The sequence below is a fragment of the Apodemus sylvaticus genome, chromosome 7, assembly GCF_947179515.1.
Source record: "Apodemus sylvaticus chromosome 7, mApoSyl1.1, whole genome shotgun sequence".
NCBI classification, from domain to species: Eukaryota; Metazoa; Chordata; class Mammalia; order Rodentia; family Muridae; genus Apodemus; species Apodemus sylvaticus.
Window position 1 is genome coordinate 14565232 of NC_067478.1, and position 18618 is coordinate 14583849.

The 18618-nt window shown below is 52.0% G+C and overlaps 1 protein-coding gene across 2 annotated transcripts in view; it reads right to left on the reverse strand.

Moving 5' to 3' along the window:
- Window positions 1-927: 927 nt before the first annotated feature.
- The window catches only part of Plxnb1 (plexin B1), a 32875-nt gene continuing 15184 nt past the window's right edge, over window positions 928-18618 (reverse strand). For both annotated transcript variants that reach the window (XM_052187177.1, XM_052187178.1), the window contains exons 21-38: window positions 18329-18571; window positions 17542-17718; window positions 17318-17466; window positions 16556-16656; window positions 16250-16467; window positions 15978-16156; window positions 15795-15861; window positions 15485-15631; window positions 14680-14848; window positions 14387-14490; window positions 14222-14306; window positions 13673-13845; window positions 13358-13518; window positions 13127-13274; window positions 12531-12595; window positions 12331-12406; window positions 11399-11473; window positions 928-10181 (exon numbers count right to left, since the gene is read on the reverse strand). In XM_052187177.1, coding sequence (XP_052043137.1) covers window positions 10077-10181; window positions 11399-11473; window positions 12331-12406; window positions 12531-12595; window positions 13127-13274; window positions 13358-13518; window positions 13673-13845; window positions 14222-14306; window positions 14387-14490; window positions 14680-14848; window positions 15485-15631; window positions 15795-15861; window positions 15978-16156; window positions 16250-16467; window positions 16556-16656; window positions 17318-17466; window positions 17542-17718; window positions 18329-18571 — 2442 coding nt within the window. In that variant the 3' untranslated portion in view covers window positions 928-10076. The remainder of the gene's footprint in view (window positions 10182-11398; window positions 11474-12330; window positions 12407-12530; window positions 12596-13126; window positions 13275-13357; window positions 13519-13672; window positions 13846-14221; window positions 14307-14386; window positions 14491-14679; window positions 14849-15484; window positions 15632-15794; window positions 15862-15977; window positions 16157-16249; window positions 16468-16555; window positions 16657-17317; window positions 17467-17541; window positions 17719-18328; window positions 18572-18618) is intronic.

An 18618-nucleotide genomic window follows, 5' to 3' on the forward strand; every position in this document is an offset into this window, starting at 1 on the left:
ACCCACAAGGCAGTTCACAACCATCTGTAACTCTAGTTACAAGAGATCCAACACGGTCTTCTGGTCCCTCTGGTGCAAGGCTTGCACATGGTGCACATACATACACCTAGGCAAAACACACACATGTTTTGATTTTTAAAAAAACTTCAAAACCACATACACATCAAATTAATTTTTACTTTTATTTATTTTTTAAACAATTTTTTGGTTTTTTGACACAGGGGCTCTCTATATAGCCCTGGCTGTCCTGGAACTCACTCTGTAGACCAGGCTGGCCAAAATTAATTTTTAAGACATAGTAAGTGGTTTAAATTTATCGATCTGAGTATACTCACATGTCAATGTGGACATGGAGGTCATAGATCTGTGTTCGTGTTTTCCTCTTTTGGTCTACATGTTAAAAATCAATGATTACACTATTATTACTACTTGGGGTAGAGGAGGCGGTACAACACACATGGAGAAGTTTGAAGGAGACCTGCAGGGTAAGTTCTGTCCTCGCACCTGAGGGCTGCAGAGATCGAACCTGGGTCATGAGGTTTGCAGGGCAGCACCTCTACCGGCTGAGCAATCGCTAGCCCTCCATCTCTTATTGAGACAGATATCTCCCTGAACCTAGAGTTTCCCCTTTCCACTAGGCTGGCTACCTCATTGGGAGTGCAGCACGTCATGCTGTACCTGGCTATTCCAAGGCTACTGGGGATCAGGACTCAGACCCTCCTGCTTCAAGCAGCCAGCACTTTACTCATGGCTGAACTTGTCTACCTGGATTTTGGTTGGTTGGTTGGTTGATTTGATTTGATTTTAGGATGGTTTGGTAGGGCTGTTCATTTTAGACAGAGCTGAGGATGTAGGCCAATTCATTGGTGAGCACAAGAACTCGACTGCATCAGCCACCTGAATGCTGAGGTTGAAGCCATGAGCCACTATGACTAGATTGTCTTTTATTAAACAACAGCAAAAAAATCTTTTAAAATATTTTAGTTATGTATATAGAGGGATTACATATGCTGGGGGAGAGCAGATGTTGGGGATGGCAGACGCTGGAAAGAATGACGTACGCTGGGGGGAGAGAAGATATTGAGGGTGGAAGATGTAGGGTTGGCATATCCTAGGGTGTGCTATTTACAGGTGCCCTGGAGCCCAGAGGCTGTACCTATCACACACAGATCCCCCTGGAGCTGTAGGTACAGATGGTTGTAATCTTATAGGCAGAGGAACTCACACCCTCTAGAACAATAGTGTGCACTTAATCCATAGGTCCTTTATCCAGTCTCATTAACAAATTATTTTAAATTAATTTTTGCCATGGCACACCTGTGGAAGAGAGAGGACAGCTTTGCAGTGCTGGTTTCCCTCCTCTACCAAATGGGTCCTGGGCACAGAACTCAAGTCCTGAGGGTCAGTTTCAGGTGCCTTTGCCCTCTGACAGCTGAGATGTCACCCCCTCCACCTTAGTGATGACAAAGTCTGCAGTGAGAGTTCATTTACATTTCCTGATGTGGGTGGTGCTGCCCTTAACCCCACACTCAAACTGCAGAGACAGGTGGATCTCTGTGAGTTCGAGGCCAGGGTCTACACAGCAAGTTCCAGGACAGCCAGGACTACACAGAGAACCTGTCATGAAAAAAGCAAGACAAAAGAAAAGTTCCTGATTTTTCTGACTGTTGATTTCCTGTGAATTGGGATGTAAAGGAACACTTTGCCTAGAACTGCAGATGCATCTGTGTTCTTTTACACATACAGTTACATTATCGCAATGGAGGGATTCACCTTGACCTGACTGCAGCTGCAGCAACCACAATTACTTCTGAATAATCCTGTCAGGTCCCCTCCCACTGTTTCCCAGTGGGCTATGATGAAGCTAACCCATCAGAGTGATAAGCAAGGTTTTGCCACCCACACCCGGTACCAGAACTGAGGGACGCTCCCAACATCTTAGCAATTAGCTTGAGAGGAGCAAGTGTTTGCTTTTGTCCTCACGCCATAAGCTCCCTTCTGTTCACATACATTTGATGGATCCACTGGTCTTGCTGCCACCCAGAAACATGATTCTGCTGAGAAGAAAGTACCCAGTAGATGGCAATTTGGAATCCTGGGTTTGTCTGCCTATTTCTGGTATCTCGTGGCACTTGTGGTCTGGGTTTGCTGGCACTGCAGAATACTATAAAAATAAACAGTGCACACTCCACTCTTTATAAAGACAGTGTGTGGTGTGTTTTTACCACATGAAGACTGTGTATGAGTAATTTAATACTAAAGGCAACAGCAGGAAGACCAGAAATTAGATTCATGTAAGGCTATTAGCCTTGGGACAGAGCAGTGGATCAAAGCATTGAGGATATTAGAAATTAAATCAATAGTCGACTTTTAAAAACAAGGCAAAGTAAGTTGGTCATGATGGTGCACTCCTTTAATCCCAGCACTCATGTGTCAGAGGCAGGCAGAAATCAGGCCAGCCTGGTCTACAAAGGGATGTCAGGACAGGGACAGATATACAAAGAAACCCTGTCTTGAAACAAACAAGCAAACAGAACAAGGCAAAATGGGTGGTGTGAAATGCCGGCTGTATTTACAGACCCCAGAACTGGTACTTGCAGTTAGCTACTTAGTTAGATTTTGGTCAAGTTACTTTTGGTCATAGTGTTTATCAGAGCCTGAGAAATCCAACTAGAACAGCATAGCAACTATCTCACCTGGACTTGCCTTGGCCATTTGGACTCTGAGAAGGACATCATAAGGGCAGGGGTCTCTGTGTGGGTGGTACTCAGAAAATTCTTCTCCCCATAGCAAATGATGTGGCTTGGGTAACTGTGGTGTAAGACCTGTGCTGGCCTTGGGCTGTCTGTGCTGGCAAGGCTGTGTGAGTTTGCTTGGGTCAGCCTACAGTTCTGCCATTGGGCCCAGAGTCAATAGCAGAGTTTTACAAGTGAATATAAACCAATCATTTTATTGATCTGCCTTGGCACTGTGGAAAAAAGGTGCCAAGTCCCACTGAGGAAGCCATTTAATATAAAGCCGGATGTGCATTTGTGGGTTTGTGTGTGTTTTTGAGCCGGAAGAACCATGTGGCAGATGAGAACTGACTCTCTCAAGTTTTTCTCTGACCACAGGTGCGCTGTGACACACTGTGGCACATTCTGCCTAGAGTCTGACAGAGCCAACCAGGTAAGGCACAAGGTGGTGCATGACAAAGAATTGTACTAATTGATGAGCTAGCATGTCACAACATGGCCAGTGAGAGGCTAACGCTTCCAGGAAGCTGATTACTTTCTAGAAACAGGTGACTGGAGACAGGGTGGGTGGGTGGGTGTCTTCCCATGTGTGAAGTCAGTGGACAGGTATACAGATGTTACCCTGATAACTGGTCACATATTTTTTCAGTTCTGCAGATCTCAAGAACAAAACAGTGATTATTCTTGTCTTTATGGTTATTTCTTCGGGTTACTCTTACTGATGGTTTGTGCATAGTTCCTGGCACATTACACAATAGGCAGGCGAGCTCAGGTCAATGCACAGAGGCCTGTTCTTGATCAGCAAACACAGTGATTTTTAAAAAAAAAAAATGGTGGTGTGTGCGCCTTTAGTCCCAGCAGAGCCAGATAGATTGGCTCTGAGTTTGAGGCCAGCCTGGTGTACAGAGTGAGTTGCAGGACAGCCAGGGCTAAACAGAGAAACCCTGTCTCGAAAAACAAGTCTCAACCAACCAACCAACCCCAAACCACACACATACTTCACCTGATGACAATGAACTAAAAAGCAAGTGGATTTAAATATGAAGTCAGGCATATGGAGGAAGGGGGCAGTGAAAGAGAGACAGAGACAGAGACAGCGACAGAGACAAAGAGACAGAGAGACACAGACAGACAGAGACAGAGAGGGGAGTCAGAGGGTGGCAGAGAGAGAGATTGAGATTGGATTTTAATGTTCTGTTTCAGTTACAAAATGAGTGACAGAAAGACCCTAATGGTAGAAGGGTTCTCTATGTAGTTTGTTATGGAGACACTGAGTCCCAGCAAGGACCCAAGTCCTCTCTCTGACTCCAAGTTTCTGCCATTACCACCTTCCACCACAGGAAGGGTGAGTGTGGAACTTACAGATTGTGTTCTCTGCCCTTCTTCTCCTCTTCTTCCACGAAACCTGTGTGGAGTGGATCACCCAGCAGGCCTGGCCTCTGGGCATGGAGAGCCAGCCGGTCAGCAGGGTCCCACACATGCAACAGCTTTCCTATGGTGACTTCTCTGGCAGGTAGTCAGGAAATGACTTATAGGAGAGGAAGCAGAGGGTGAGAAGTCTGTTCTCTCTGTGTGGGCACTGTGCAGTGAAAGCCCACTTTCTATGCTCTGAGGCCATGGGGCTTTTGACCAGGGCACACTTCCTCCAAGGGCAGAGCTTCCCTGTGACCCAAGCACACATGTGCATATCACATATACATGTGCCATTACATTCAGACACAAAGAGGAACCTGGACTGGGAGGAAGTGTCACTCTACAGGGGTCTCCAAATGTTGCCATGTCCCTCCGTGGGTGTGAGGCAGGCAGGTATGCTGGCTGTTGCATCTCTGGAGTGGCCTATGCCTTGTTCTGACTGAAGTCTTTGGCCCTGAGATGAAGCTGTAGACAGAGAACTTGTTTTCCACAGCCTGAAGCTTGGTGTCACACTTGGATCCCAGCCTGGAGAGATGGCAGAGGCACTACCAGCCTGAAAGTTGAAATGTCCCAGGTTCTCCAGGTAGAATGTGTGGCTCCTCCCAAGAACCAGGGATGGGGCAAAGGGAGGGTCCCCGAAGCCAGGCGGCTTGGAGCCAATTCTTGCTCTGGCAGGAACCACGCCCTCACACAGAAATCCTGCTAGACACTTATGGGCTGGTGTGAGAGGGAGCACAGTAGGTGCTCAGGTTGCTGACCATTTGCCCTTCCTGCTGCTTTCCACCCTGCTCGGTATTGCAGAGCTGACCTCCATGCCAGGAAGACTTCCCTACCCTGGAGCTTACAGAAAAATGGAAAGAAGTCTGGCCAGTGGGAAGAGCAGCCTGGGTCGTTATTTCCCAGCATCCCCTTGTAGCAGCCACCTTCCTCCTCCTCCAAGATGCAGTGCCTGGGTGTCATCCCTCCTTCAGCTGCAGTCTTCCACATACCCTAGCTGCTGGTCTTTGTCCCTTCAAGCTCAAGGTTGGTGGCGGCTGCTGCATCTCTGATACTTTGAGATCTGGACTGAGGAAAGCTCTAATTCACTCCCCACCCCCACTGGTTTCCCTAATGCCCACCATCTGTTAAGTAGGCTCTGGACAACCTCCTCTTCCCTGGTTTATGGCATCAAAGCCCTGCCTGGACCTAGACCAATTCAGTACTTCCTGTTTCCCCATTATATCTTTCCAGATGCCATCTTAAGATGTAACATCCAACATCTGGCTCCTGCTGTGTGCCAGAATGCTGCTTCTCTTCCCTGAAGATACCCAGTCACTCAGGGGAGTGGAATTGGAATCCAGGTCTCCTCCCTGCTCACTGTCCCATCCAGGGCTCACGCCTTGTGTCTGGAGGGGCTGGCTGTCAAGCTTGGGGTGAATACGGCTCCATAAGAGGGGTCCTAATCCTCCTGGTGGCCAATGCTCACTGTGGCAGCAAGGTAACCTGGCACCACCAACTTACCAAATCACAAGGCTGAGCTGAGGGCAGGGTGTCAGCTTAGCAAGTATTGCAGGCTGTACGAACATGGCCCCGCCCTATGGGTGAGTGGCCTCTGGCCAACTCCTTTGCACCATTCTAACACTTTGCAATCACCACCCCTGCTGGGAACACCTACGATGGTTGTCCTACTAGCCGCTCACTGCTACACGATCATTTTCTGCCTTTAAATACAGCTCACACTCAACCCAGATTTGAGAGCTTAGCTTCAGCACTACAGTCCATTATAATTATTTTCAATTATGGGTCAATGTGTCTACATCAGGTGCTCACAGAGGCCCAAGGCCTCAACATCTCCTGGAGCGGTAGTTAGATGGTTGCAGCCACCTAACATGGGTGCGAGGACTCTACTTTGGGAGAGCAGCAAAGTCCTTTTCACTTTGGGGGCATCTCAGTTCCTCACTATGGCCAGAAGATGGCAGTAAGAAACCACAGTCACCAGGAGATCAGCACATTGGCAGGTTCTCTGGAGTTCACAGCCAATGGGTCAATGGATTGGGTCTCAGGCAGATAATCCTAGCACTTGTGAAGAGGACCCCATCTTGCAGCCAAGATATTTCCTTTCAAATATCACACTGATTACCTTTCCTTCAATTTCTGGTAAGTATGGGATGAGATAAACTATCATCCTTAAGAGTTTGTTGAGAAAGGATCTCTTTACACCCCTGGAGGCCTGGAATTCACTGTGTAGACCAAGCTGGCCTTGAAGTTAGTGATCCTCCTACCCTGGCCTACCAGGTACTCAGATTACAGGTGTGCACCACCATGCCTAGCAAGAACAGAAAACTTTTTAAAAATTAATGAGCTGGGCAGTGCTTGTGCCCTGGGGAAGCAGAGGCAGGTGGATCTGTGAGTTTGAGGCCAGCCTGGTTTACACAGTGAGCTCCAGGGCACACAGAGCTAAACAGAGAAACCCTATCTTGAAAAACAAAAACAAACAGAAATCAATGTTTTGCCTTCGTGTATATCTGTGCGCCATGTGTGTGCCTGGTGTCCAGAGACCAGAAGAGCATGCTGGATCTCCTGGGCTTGGAGTTGTGGATAGTAGTGAACTGTCATGTGTGGTGGGGATAAAATACCAGTCCTCTGTAAGAACACCCAGTACTGCCGAGCAGGAAGCAGATTCAGCCAGGCCTGGTGGCAGAGCTGTAATCTCAGCATTTGGGAGGCTGAGGTAGGAAGATTACTGTAAAACCAGGCTGGCCTAGGCCTCTGTTTTCTCTCCCTTTCTCAAAAAGTCTATTTATAGATATAAGAATTCATGCAGACTTGTAATCACGATACATTTGTATCATGGGAGAGTAGGTATACAGTAGTAAATGCCGACAGAGACCAAAAGGCATCACATCCCCCAGAAATGGAATTACAATTGTGACCCCACTGCAAGCAGGTACCTGAGAACTGAACTCAGGTCCTGTGGAAGGGCAAGTGCTTTTTAACCTCTGAGCTGCTTTTCCAGCTCTTTTATCTTTGAGACAGGTTCTCTGAAAGAGAGATGAAGCCACAAACCTGCACCTTAGCTGACCTGGGTGGTTTGCATGTGTGCTTTTTAATGTGTTCTCCTACAGGACCCCGATGACGCAGACACTGTAGGCTTTATTGCCAACAGAGAAGACAAGGCAGAGCTCTGCTGTGTCCTGGCATGGTGCAGACCCTCTAGGCCTCAGTCAGTGTGCTCCTAGGGCGCTGGTGCCCATTGCCAGGGTCCCGAGTGACTTCCCAAGTGATCTCAGAGCTAATCAGCACAGACCCAGCTGGGACAGCCACAGGCACCCTTCTGTTTAAAAAACAAAAAACAAAAAAACAAAAAACAAAAAAACAAAAAACAAAAAACAATGAGGGCTGGAGAGATCGTTCAGTGGTTAAGAGCACTGACTGCTCTTCTAAGAGGTCCTGAGTTCAATTCACAGTGACCACATGGTGGCTCACAACCATCTGTAATGGGATCCAATGCCCTCTTTTGGTGTGTCTGAAGACAGTGACACTGTACTCACATAAAATAAATCTTTAAAAAAAACAACAAAAAGGGAGATTTCCTTCCTTTCTTAAAAGAACAATGAATTATATAGTGTGCTGGGTGTGGTGACACGCACCTTTAATTCCAAAGCTCAGGAGACAGAGCACTGTGAGTTCAAGGCCACGCTGGTCTAAACAGCAAGTTTCAGGCCAGCCAGGAAGAAATAGTGAATCCCTGTCTCATAATTTTAAAATATGTATCTAGTCACCTGGACAATCACCCCAACATTTAAAGTGGTGTGGAGATGAGAAACTTAGCCTTCACACACTAACATGTTTTGTGGGAAACAGTGAGAGCATACCTTTGCAACCTGGGAACGAAAAGCGGGAAAGACTGATCAAACTGTGCTATAAACAGGCTATATTCAAACTGGCCGGGCCCCAGGTGGACCACGGCCAAGTCCTGTTGGCACTGGCCTTGCTCCTTCGCCATGGCAACCGAGTGAACACTTGGCTTCCTATCTTAGGTGGTAACATTTTTATTTTCGCGACATCTTCTATCACAATCTTCTGTGAGGGCAAGACATGATTAAGAGCAGTTCCATGCTTGCCCATCCCACAAGCACACGCCCAAGCACGCAGGTACACGGCCTTCCTCTCTAGGAACCCTTTCCTCCTCAGAGGACTCCTAAAGACTGCAGAAGCCCCAGCCTGGAGCAGAGGTGTGTCTCTGTCACCAACCCTGCCGTGTTGACTTAAGGTGCCTCCCTCCCTGTACCTGTCTGAAGTCTAGCCAAGACTTCATTCCCGTCAGCCCTGTTCTCTGAGACTGTCAACAACATAGTTGGCCAGAGCAGCCACTGGGTGAGGCAGAACCATTCTGAGTAAGGGTAAAATCTGAACTAACACAACTATCATTAGTACTAAAGTTCACAAGCTCCCAAATGAGGGTCTGACTGCTGACGGACTGACTGTGGTTCCCCCATCTGGCAGGCACAGGGAAGATGGGATCTGACAGAAATAGCCACTGTGATTACCCCCAGCATGAAAACCAATTTGGCTCCTGCTATCTTAAAGACAAAGATTCTAAAGGACAGCAAAAAGGGACTCTTGGAATTGTATCAGCCCATCTCTCCAAACCCTTAGGGAAGCCCTTGAGGGCAGCCGGATCACTGGCTACACGCAAGCCAAGGCAGAGTTTTCGAGGATACTATGACCCTGGCCTGGTGAAGCTCACAGCATTCTAACCTCTGGCTGCTTTGGCCCAGCTGCCAAGTGCACCACAGTACCACGGTCTCAGAAGCTCACCTGCAGCTCCTTCAGGGAAATACCACAAAGTGGCCACCACACAGGCAGGTGGGTGGCTCTGAGCCCCGACTTAGGTCCCTTGGCATGGGCAGCAATGTGGAAACTGGAATCCAGAAGCAGGGTCACGGACCTGAGACCCATACTGCCTGGAATTGCCTTTAATAACGCCATGCTTCCCCAATTCCTTTAAAAATTCATGAAACATGGAGAGGTTACCATGACCTGTAAGCAAGGTGGACCCCTTAAAGATGGAGGACAGAGCCCCACATCAGGCCCCGCCTCTCCCTGAGCCATACTGTGCTTCAAGTTCTCCTTTCTGGGAAGTGTTGCCTGTGGCAGACCCTACCTAGGAGCCAGAGAGAGGCTGCTGCCCTCACTGGGGCCTTTCACGGGGGTCGGGGGACCCTTCAGAGCATGAGACCACGTCTCCCAGCAGCTCCCAGCTCTACCTTAGCGGAGGGGCTGGTGAGTCCGTCCCGTGTGTTATCCTTTAGTGAGGAGCTGTATCATCAGTGGGGACATTGCTCGCCCAAGGATCCCCTGAGGCAGCTGTCCCTCCCCACCAGCCACCTGGAAGACAGAGTGGTCCTGAGGCACCAACCCTGCAGAGGCAGCAGCAGCCTAGAAAGGCATTTTTCCCCTCTCTCAGGCCTTGGAATTGACAACAGGGAACAAGGACAGAGGAAGCTAAACTTGAGAAGGAGGATGGACGAAGAGTACAGGAAGTGGGCGTGTCCTCTTCCTTCCTCTGTGATTCCCAATGGGACACAGGTCAGTGCTCAAGAACAGTACAGTCTCCCCAGGGGCCTGGAGGGCCTACCAGACATTCTCTGGAAACCTTAAGTCCCCAGCTCCCTGCAGGCTGACGTCATCCAGGAAGTAGGTCAGAGAGTCCACGAGGCTTGGGGCAGGCCTGGCACTACCCACTGAACCACTAGGTCCCAGGCCTACAAGGCAGGTCCAATGGGGCTGAGGCTGTGAGCTGGCGCCACCAGGAGACTGGAAGCCACCTTTCATTAAACTCTGCTTGTCAGTCACTACAGGCATCTACGAAGGTGGCCTCTCCCTTGAGACTCCAGGGCTGCCCAGGAGGCGCTGAGACAACAGCAGACGCAGACTCCCTGGTCCCTATAGGTCTGTGACCTTGTTCTCCACAGCCGCAGCAATCTGCTGGAGCCGGTAGCCCAGCTGCATCTTCTGGGCAGTGCCATCCTCCTCCAGGGCAGTAATGATCTGAAAGGCAGGACCAATGGAATCAGGGGAGACTTCTCTAGACCCCACGGTCACCACAGGTAGCATTCGGGCCAGGTTGGCAATGGAAATGGAATGACTCGCAGACATAATCGACTGACTCGCAGACATAACAGTGAGGCTGACTGTGGGTCTCACTGGTGAGCATGAAAACAGAACAGTTGCCTGGGCTGCTTTTCTAGGGTGTTTGAGGCATTGTCTTAGTATAGCCTTAAACACAAACTTCCTCTCCCCAGTGTTGATACAGTTGAGCACACACACACACACACACACACACGCGCACCCCAAACACAGATGTTCGAGAATAGGCCGCCAGGGAATGACACTCGCCACGCTCATTTTGTATAGAAGCCAGCCTTACACACCCACTGGCCTTCTCTCAAGGTCTGCTGTGGCCAGCCCCACTGCCCTTCCTGCCAGCTGGCATTTCATGATTCTCTGTGCCAAGACCAAGAGGATATGGTTTGGGAGACAGATACCGAGGCAAAAAAAAGCAACCGAAGAACCACAAATGAGGTTGGCTTGAAGGGACAGGCGGCAGCCGGAGCTTGGGGAGAGGAGCCCGCCCCTCCTGTGCTGCACAGGCAGAGGCTGCGTCACCTCTGCCAGCCTGTGCTGGGGCTGACATCAAATGAATGAGGCTGTGGATCCTCTGGCTGTTTCTAGACCACTCGGCTGAGACCACGATGCACGTTCCTGTGTTCTCAACGCCAGGCACATCACTGGTGCCACACGACTGTGGTAATTCTATATAGGTTGACTGACAGTGACACAGATGCACTTAGAACATCGAGGCTGGTCAAGAGAGGCCCCAGAAAGACTGCTCCTGGTTCTGTCGTCGCCTCATCTACCCTCATCCCGTGCTTCACGCCTCATCCCTGCTTCCATGATGCCCAGTCCAGTCTGTACCCGCAGAAGCAGTCATGTCCAGGATGAGGCCAACCTTGGGATGTGGAGAGATGGCGGCTAGGTAGTCTTCCGCACATCTCACACACCATCTCCAGATCCCGGCAGATTCTCCAGATGCTCCCACCACTACCACCATGCCTGGGAAGTCCCACTGCAGAAGTGGGACTGGTAATTGTGAGCACAGGGAGGGCAGAGCCATGTCACTAAATGAACCTGTGGGAGCCTCCCTCGGCTTCCAAAGGAGCACTCTGAGCTCAAGGTTAGCCCTGCACCGGGCCGGGGGTGCTCACCTGGTCATAGTACTTGTTGATATACTTGTAGAGTTCGTGCAGAGCTACCCGCGCCCCAAGGTCGGCAGAGCAGTTCTAGGGAAGAAGGCAGATGGAAGGGGGGAATGAAGAGGCTGCAGAGGGAAAGAGGCCCAGGACCCAGCAAAGGATGAGAAAGCACGGGCCTGGCAGTGGGAACAGAGCCCGAGGCAGAGCATGGTGACAGCTCAGGACAGGACAAGGCCAGCCCTCCATGGCAGCAGGGAACTCTAGGACTAACTTCAGCAGGGCTGGAGTTTCCACTGGAACCCTGCCTGCCTCTCCCAGTCAAGGATAGAGCTAGAAATCCCTCCCACTCATTCCAAGCGGCTACAGCGGCCGTGGGACTCGGAACTGGCGGGGAACTCAGTGCAATTTTGCTCTGATCTTACTCAAATGTTTCCCAAGACCATTCCAAGGGTTTCTGTGAGAACCTCGGACCCACAGCCTCCTTGTCTAGACAGTACTTATGGTGCAGTCGAAGTAACTCATGGAACTAATCTTAGGAGGGCCAAATGCAGAAGCACACCCCAAGAGTTTAACAGTGCACCCCATAAGTACAGCTGTGTTGGTATGGGTGTCCTCATAGTCAGTGAAGGAGCAGCTCCCATGTGGGTGTGGAGGCTGAAGCGGACTAGGACAGTGGGTAGGTAGCAAGGGCCCACAAATCAAAAGACTTAGAGCTGACTCGGCCATGCTGTACACCCCAAGGCTGCACACTGACAAGCACCTGAAAGACCCGATTAGGTGACAGCTGTCAAATGAGACCCCTGCTCACTCTGGTGACACGACAGGCCTGGCCTTTTGCAGGAACACTGCCTGTATGATGACAGGGTGTGTCTTCTCCCAGGCAGATCCCAGAGAGGTGAAAGGGACCTCTCTACAAATGAGCTGTATGAAGGGGGAGGCCTTACCCGGGACAGCTCCGCCAAGACTGAGTTCATCTCTTGGTCACTGGCCGGGACAGTCTGCCTGATGTCTGCATAATACCTGCCAACAGGCCCGGATGGCAGAGGATAGACCATCAGAACCCACTTCCTTGGTCCCACCAGGGCCCACCTAGGGCTTCAGCCGCATGCCTGCCTCTCCAGACCCCCTCCTTCCTTCCCCGTACCTTTCTACCATCTGTTTGTAACGGGGAATATCTCGAGCATACAGAAGCTTGTTGATAGGAGAATCCTGGACACCAGCAGGAGGACAGGAGGGAAGAGAGGGTCAAAGTTCAGAAGGTCATCAGCTCCTGGGGCTCCCAACATGAGCGGTTTTATAACAAAACAACCCACATCCCAGAAACCTCCCGGTTCCCAGAAAAGCAGGACAGTTGGTCACATGGGCCCACTTCCTTGTTTTTCTTACATGTTACTTTTGTGTTTGTGTGTGCGCACACATGTGTGCAGGTCAGAGGACACCTTACAGGATCTGCCTCTCTCCTTTCAGCACATGGGTCCCAGGGATTGAACTCGGGTCGTCAGGGTTGGCAGCAGGGGCACCCCCTGCACTCTGCTTATCCCCTGACACTGACCATAGCCACTTTCTGGGGAGCCGGTGGGATGAGGCCTGGTGTGGGAATGCCTGAAGTCGGAGGCTGCCCAGACCATCTTCTCCCTGCAGCTCTGAGGAAACCCTGAAGATCTGTGCACCACACACTCCACAGCCACCAGCTACGTGGGTGACCCCACTGCCCTGACATCCCCCCCCAAGCCGGCTCACCCGGCCCAGCTTGTGGTCGGCCAGGGTGCAGGCGTCCATGAAGGTCTGGGCAATGACCAGGAGCACCGCGTCCATGTTATCTGAAGTCTGCACATCGAACACAAACTGCGGGTTCTTGAGGATGTTGACCCAGAACCTCAGCGGCAGGCTGCAGATGGGGCATGGGGACCGGTAACTGGGCTGTGGAGGCGGAGGCCCCCACACAGCTTCAGAGCCCCACGCTTCCCATACCTGTTGGTCTTCCAGATGTGGATAGTGTCCTGATCAGAGATGCCATGCTGCTGAGCTTGCTCGTCCAACAGGTCAAAGAAGTACTTCACGGCCAGAGGCACGGGGCGGCTGGTGCTGAGAATCACCTGGAACAGGTCATCCACAAACTTCTGCAGTGTGCCCTGTGAGGGAGAGAGGGAGGCAGAGAGCCCAGCCAGGATGGAGACTTGGCATCAGCTAGCCTTCGACTGCTCACAGATCTCCCTCATGCAAGTCCCGCACTTCCCCGTCCCAGGATAACCCAGACCCCCATCGCCCATTCTCTCCCAGCCCCACCTTCATGGACAGCAGGCGTGTCAGGTAGATTTCAGGGATAGCCTTGGCTCGCTCACGCTCCCCACCCCGAAGGCTGCCCCTCCTCGGCCTGGGAGGCTCTGGTTCATCACTAGGCTTTACCAGGTGCCAGGGCCGGACGCCCCCCTCATCTACATCCTCCAGCATTGGGGTCCCTGTGCCAAGACGTAAGAGCTTAGTGCCCTCAAATGGTGCCACCTCCTCTTGGGAACCCAATCTAGTTAACTCCCCAGGAGTGAGGGGACTTGGCTGCGGCTCCTCTGAGAAGAGAGAGATACGAGCCCCACCTCAGTCCAAAGAACCTTCCCTGCTCCCCAGGACCGAGCAATACAGATGCAGAAAATTACAATGAGGAAGAGAAGGAGGAAGATGAAGACCAAGAGGAGGAACAAGAGAATGAAAAGGAGAGAAGGAAGAAGAGAGAGGAGGTGAAGGAGAAAGAGGCAGAAGAGGAGGAGGGAGGGAAGGGAGGAGGGAAAGAGAGGGAAGGGAGGAGTGGGAGGAGGAAGAAGAGGAGAAAGAGGTACTCACGTTCTCCAGGGACATAATCCTGGTTTTCCCTAAGAATGTGCTTGGTGAGGCAGGGGACAAGGGCCACCGTTGCTCCATCTGGGACCTGCTAATCACAGCTGGTGACCCTTCCATCAGTCAGTCCCAGCCTAACCCCACTCACCCCCTAACCCCCATCCTTCCCACCTTGTAATGCTGCAACGTATTCAAACGCCTCCACAAACCCTGGAGTTCAGAAGTGACATCCTCATCAGAAAGGATAAGGTGCCCAGCCACTCCAGACCGCCACTCTGCAAGGACGAGAGAGGACTTGGCTCAGGGCTCCCAGGATCCCTTCCTGGCATACAACCCATCTCATCCTAGGTGGAGACATGGTCCCTTCACCTGGGGGTAGCCTCACCCTTGGAGGACCACTCTTGGGCCAGCTCAGGCCCAACACCATCTCATGGTCCTCAAACTACCCTGCTCCTGACCCTCACCAACATCCAAGGTGCGAGAGTCGGGCCGCTGGGCAAGAGGCACTCCCTTATAAAGCTGGTCTAGCATCTTCTCCTTGGCCTGGGAGATGGTGTCGCAGTCCAGGACTTTCACGGGTACACCCTGGGCTTCTCCTGCCCCAGGCCCCACAGCCAGAAGAGCATTCAAGGTCTACACAAGAAATGTGAGAGATCTCAGGATTGGCGCCACATGCTGGGTGACCAAGACACAGGCCAAGATCAGGGACAGCCACGAAGAGAGAGAGCACAGCGCGAGCCCACCCCAGTGCTAAGCAGTCCGCAACGCTCTTCACCGGTCTGCCTTCACTTGATGCAAATACTCATGTGGTGAATGGGAGAGCCTCCAGGTGAGCACCCAACCCTCTTTTATGCCTAAAGGAAGTTTGTGTAAGCCAGGACTCCCCACGCAATATGAAGAGAAGGGATGGGTCCTTCAAAGGAACCCTTGTGAGTAACAGAGGAGCTACAGGCAGGTCTGCCAAGTGGCTTAGGGGACAAGGCTGCATCCCCGGTGAGATGGCAAGGAAAACACTCCAGCACAGCGCAGATCTGTGGTTCCACCCTAAGTCGGGGACCCTCTGGGATTCCCGATTCTCAATCCTACAAAGCAAGGGCTATCACTCAGTGGTAGAGGGATGTTTGCTAGCTTGTGGGAGACCCTGAATAACTACCACCATTAAATGAATAAACAGCCTCTCTCCAGCAGGGAGTCAGAAGTCAGGTGGACTCTACATCCGGGGTCAGACCACGAGCTGTTACAGACTGATGGAGCAGAGCACCTCCTTACCAGGGGACGGTACTCCACATCCTCTCTGAGCAGGCGGTTGTCATTCAGGGTATATTTGGCTTTGCCAGTCACACTGTCCACGGGACCCTTGTCCACTTGATGCTTAATCCCTCTGAAGAGCATGTACAGAGGCTCTCCTACAGAGTCCTGGGAAAGTGGGGCAGTCAGGGCCTCTGGCAGGGGGCAAAAGTTCACGGGGCGTGTTTTGTCGGGTGATGCCTTTGCCCTGGTACAAACAGGCAAGCTAAATGTATTGCTGGAGGCTTAGTGCTCTAAAGGGCCTGACCCGAGCCGTTGGCCCCTCCCTCACCCTCACGAAGGTGTAGAGGCAGATGGACATCCAGTTGGTGAGCAGCTTCTCCACCACGGTCTCTGTCCTAAGGTAACAGGAAGGGAAGGCCAGGCTCAGCAGGGACTCGAGGGCTCCGTTCCACACTCAAGCCCCTGGCTCTGCTCCCGGCTCCAGCTGTCTATCACCCCGACAGCCGCTCACCTGCGCAGCATCAGCTTGGGGTTCTTGGCTACATACTGGGCGACCAGGTCACTGAGTAGAGTACGGAGGATGTCCGTGAAGTACTCAAGCTTCCCGTGAAGTGCAACAGTGAGCAGAGACGCCACGTAGGCCCGGTCCCGAGCAGAGAAGGTACGCTGACTCTCCAGTGTGTGGATGAACTAAGGCCAGGGGGAGAGTGAGGGGAGGTTCAGAACAGTCAGATAGGAAGACATGGAGCAAGAAGACATGGGGCAGCCTGGCTGGGAGCGCACCTTGGTAAGGAAGAGCTTGCTGTTTAGCAGGTTGGAGAGCTGCCCCAGGCCCTGTTCCACAGTGGGTCGCCTGCTGTCAGGCACACCGAGGTCCCTGTGCAAGGGTGACTCCCGGTGCCCAGGGAAGAAGACCCTCTCAGCATACACTTTGTAGTCCAGGAAGGGAATACCACTGCCAAGGAGGTCACTGGTGAGATCGGTCATCTCCGTCATGAGGTCTGTGGAACTCAAGAGTGTCAGTGGCTCCCGTGTGAGCAGAGCAGCCGTAGGGAGGGCCCCAGGTTACTCTGGCTCCGGAAGCCGCACCTGTAAACTCCTTCTTGCAGCGGTCCCGGACACTGCTCTCCAGGTTCTCCAGCTGGATCTGCACTTTCTTATAGTCCCTCAGGGCCTGCTTGCTCTTCCGCCTACCAGCACCAGGGGCAGAGGGCAAAGGTCAGCAGGCCAAAGCCCTTGCTAGGCTCAAAGGGGTGCAGGCCTGCTTAACTGTACTGCAGGCCAACTCCAACCATGTCTACCAGTATAACCTGACTAGGCTCAAGCCAGCCTGATCCCATTAAACCACATCTACTCGGCCTGAGGGTCAGCAAATCCTGGACATGACAGATAGGCCCCACAAGCTGTTTTCATAAGCACAGGCTTGTTAGAACTCAGCTATGCTCAAAGGTTTATATATTCTTCATGCCTAAGGGCTGACGACCACCAGACCTGTTGCAACCATTTCCAGAGGTCTGATCCCTTATGTAAAATATTTGCAGAGTGGGGCTGGAAAGATGGCTCAGTGGTTAAGGGCACTAGCTTCTGCTCTTCCAGAGGACCCAGGTTCAATTCCCAGCATCTACATGGCAGCTCACAACTGTCTGTAACTCCAGTTTCTGGGGATTTGTCATCCTCACAAAGAAATATATGCAGACAAACACCAATGCACATAAAATAAAAATAAATCTTAATATATGTATGTATACACACACACACACACACACACACACACTTCTTGTAGAGCCCTGCTCTCATCTGTGCCTTCTGCCTGGCCACGCCTACCCACCTGCCACAACCGGGTCCACCCACCTGTATATGAGGACAATGATGATGACACCCAGAGCCAGGAGAGACGTGCCCACTCCCAAGCCCACTTGGGCTGCCACAGGAAAAGCCACGGGGCTCTCGCCATCATACTGCACGTGACCCAGGGAAAAGCGCAGGTTCCCCATCTGTACCTGCATGGGAAGCTACCTGTGAGCCAGGGCCCAGACGTCATGATGCCCAACCTTGCCCGGGTCCTGCCCACTGACCGTGAATTCAGGCAAAGCATCTGGTGCCTCTCGGAGGGCGTGGTGGTGTGGCAGGGGCTGTTCCACAGGGGGCTCACAGTACAGGTGGTGCCGGGTCAGCGTCTTTACCACGCAGGGCCCGTCTCCTATCATGGCCACCACCTCTTCCTTGGACATGGCGAGGTCCAGATTCTCCCCCTGGAACATCGGGCTGCTGATTTGTTTCTCGGAACACTTACCCACCCCAGCCTATGTTTCCGAGTGTGAGAGAGATGGTCCTGAGACCCTCTTTCAGCCCCGGTTCCCGTGCGGTGGAGTCACGGCCACGGAGGTGTCCGCTAGACCATTCACCATTACTTCTTTGTGTTTTCTTCTCACAGCTGAAACTCTAGAGAACCTAAAGCAGCTCCCCACACCCTGGGCAGTTAGCTGAGTTACCCGGGTAGGTGATGGTGAATCGTCTGCCTGTGTGGCCTGTCCACATGTCTACACATGTATGGACTACTTACCATGTATGTCACAAAAAGGGCCTAGTGTTATCCACCAAAGCCCAGTTGCCAAATGAGGAGCAGCCCATTACCTAATGTGAACCATGCTATCTACTCAGGGCACATGCCAAACCATTTACTTAACCAGACAGATCCCTGCAGGGAACACAGGGACCCGGGCCACCGGTCAAACCCCTGCCAGGACCTGCTGGCTCTCATGCCCCACCAACCACTTCCGATTCTCTCAGCTTGCTCTTTCAACCCTGACCTCTCCAGCGTACGCATACTGTTCTATAGAAAAGCCCAAGAAGGTGTATTACCTCCACAGAGAACACACTCCCTGGCTTGTGCCGGAACGGTGTGGTGGGATCCTCGGGGTTGAGGGAACGCAGGGTGGGATCAGCCTCGTAGGAGAAGGGTGTGGGGCTCAGTGTAGCAAAGTCAAAGACCATGTTGTCAAGGACAAACTCCACCTGGACCCCAGGGTCCTGGGGTGGGCCGGGGAGGGCAGGTGTGCGGCACAGGAGGAGGTGAGAGGAGTTCACAAGGCAGGGCTCCTCAAACTGCAGAGAAGACAAGAGGAGATCAGCCGAGGCACCTTGCGCGAGAG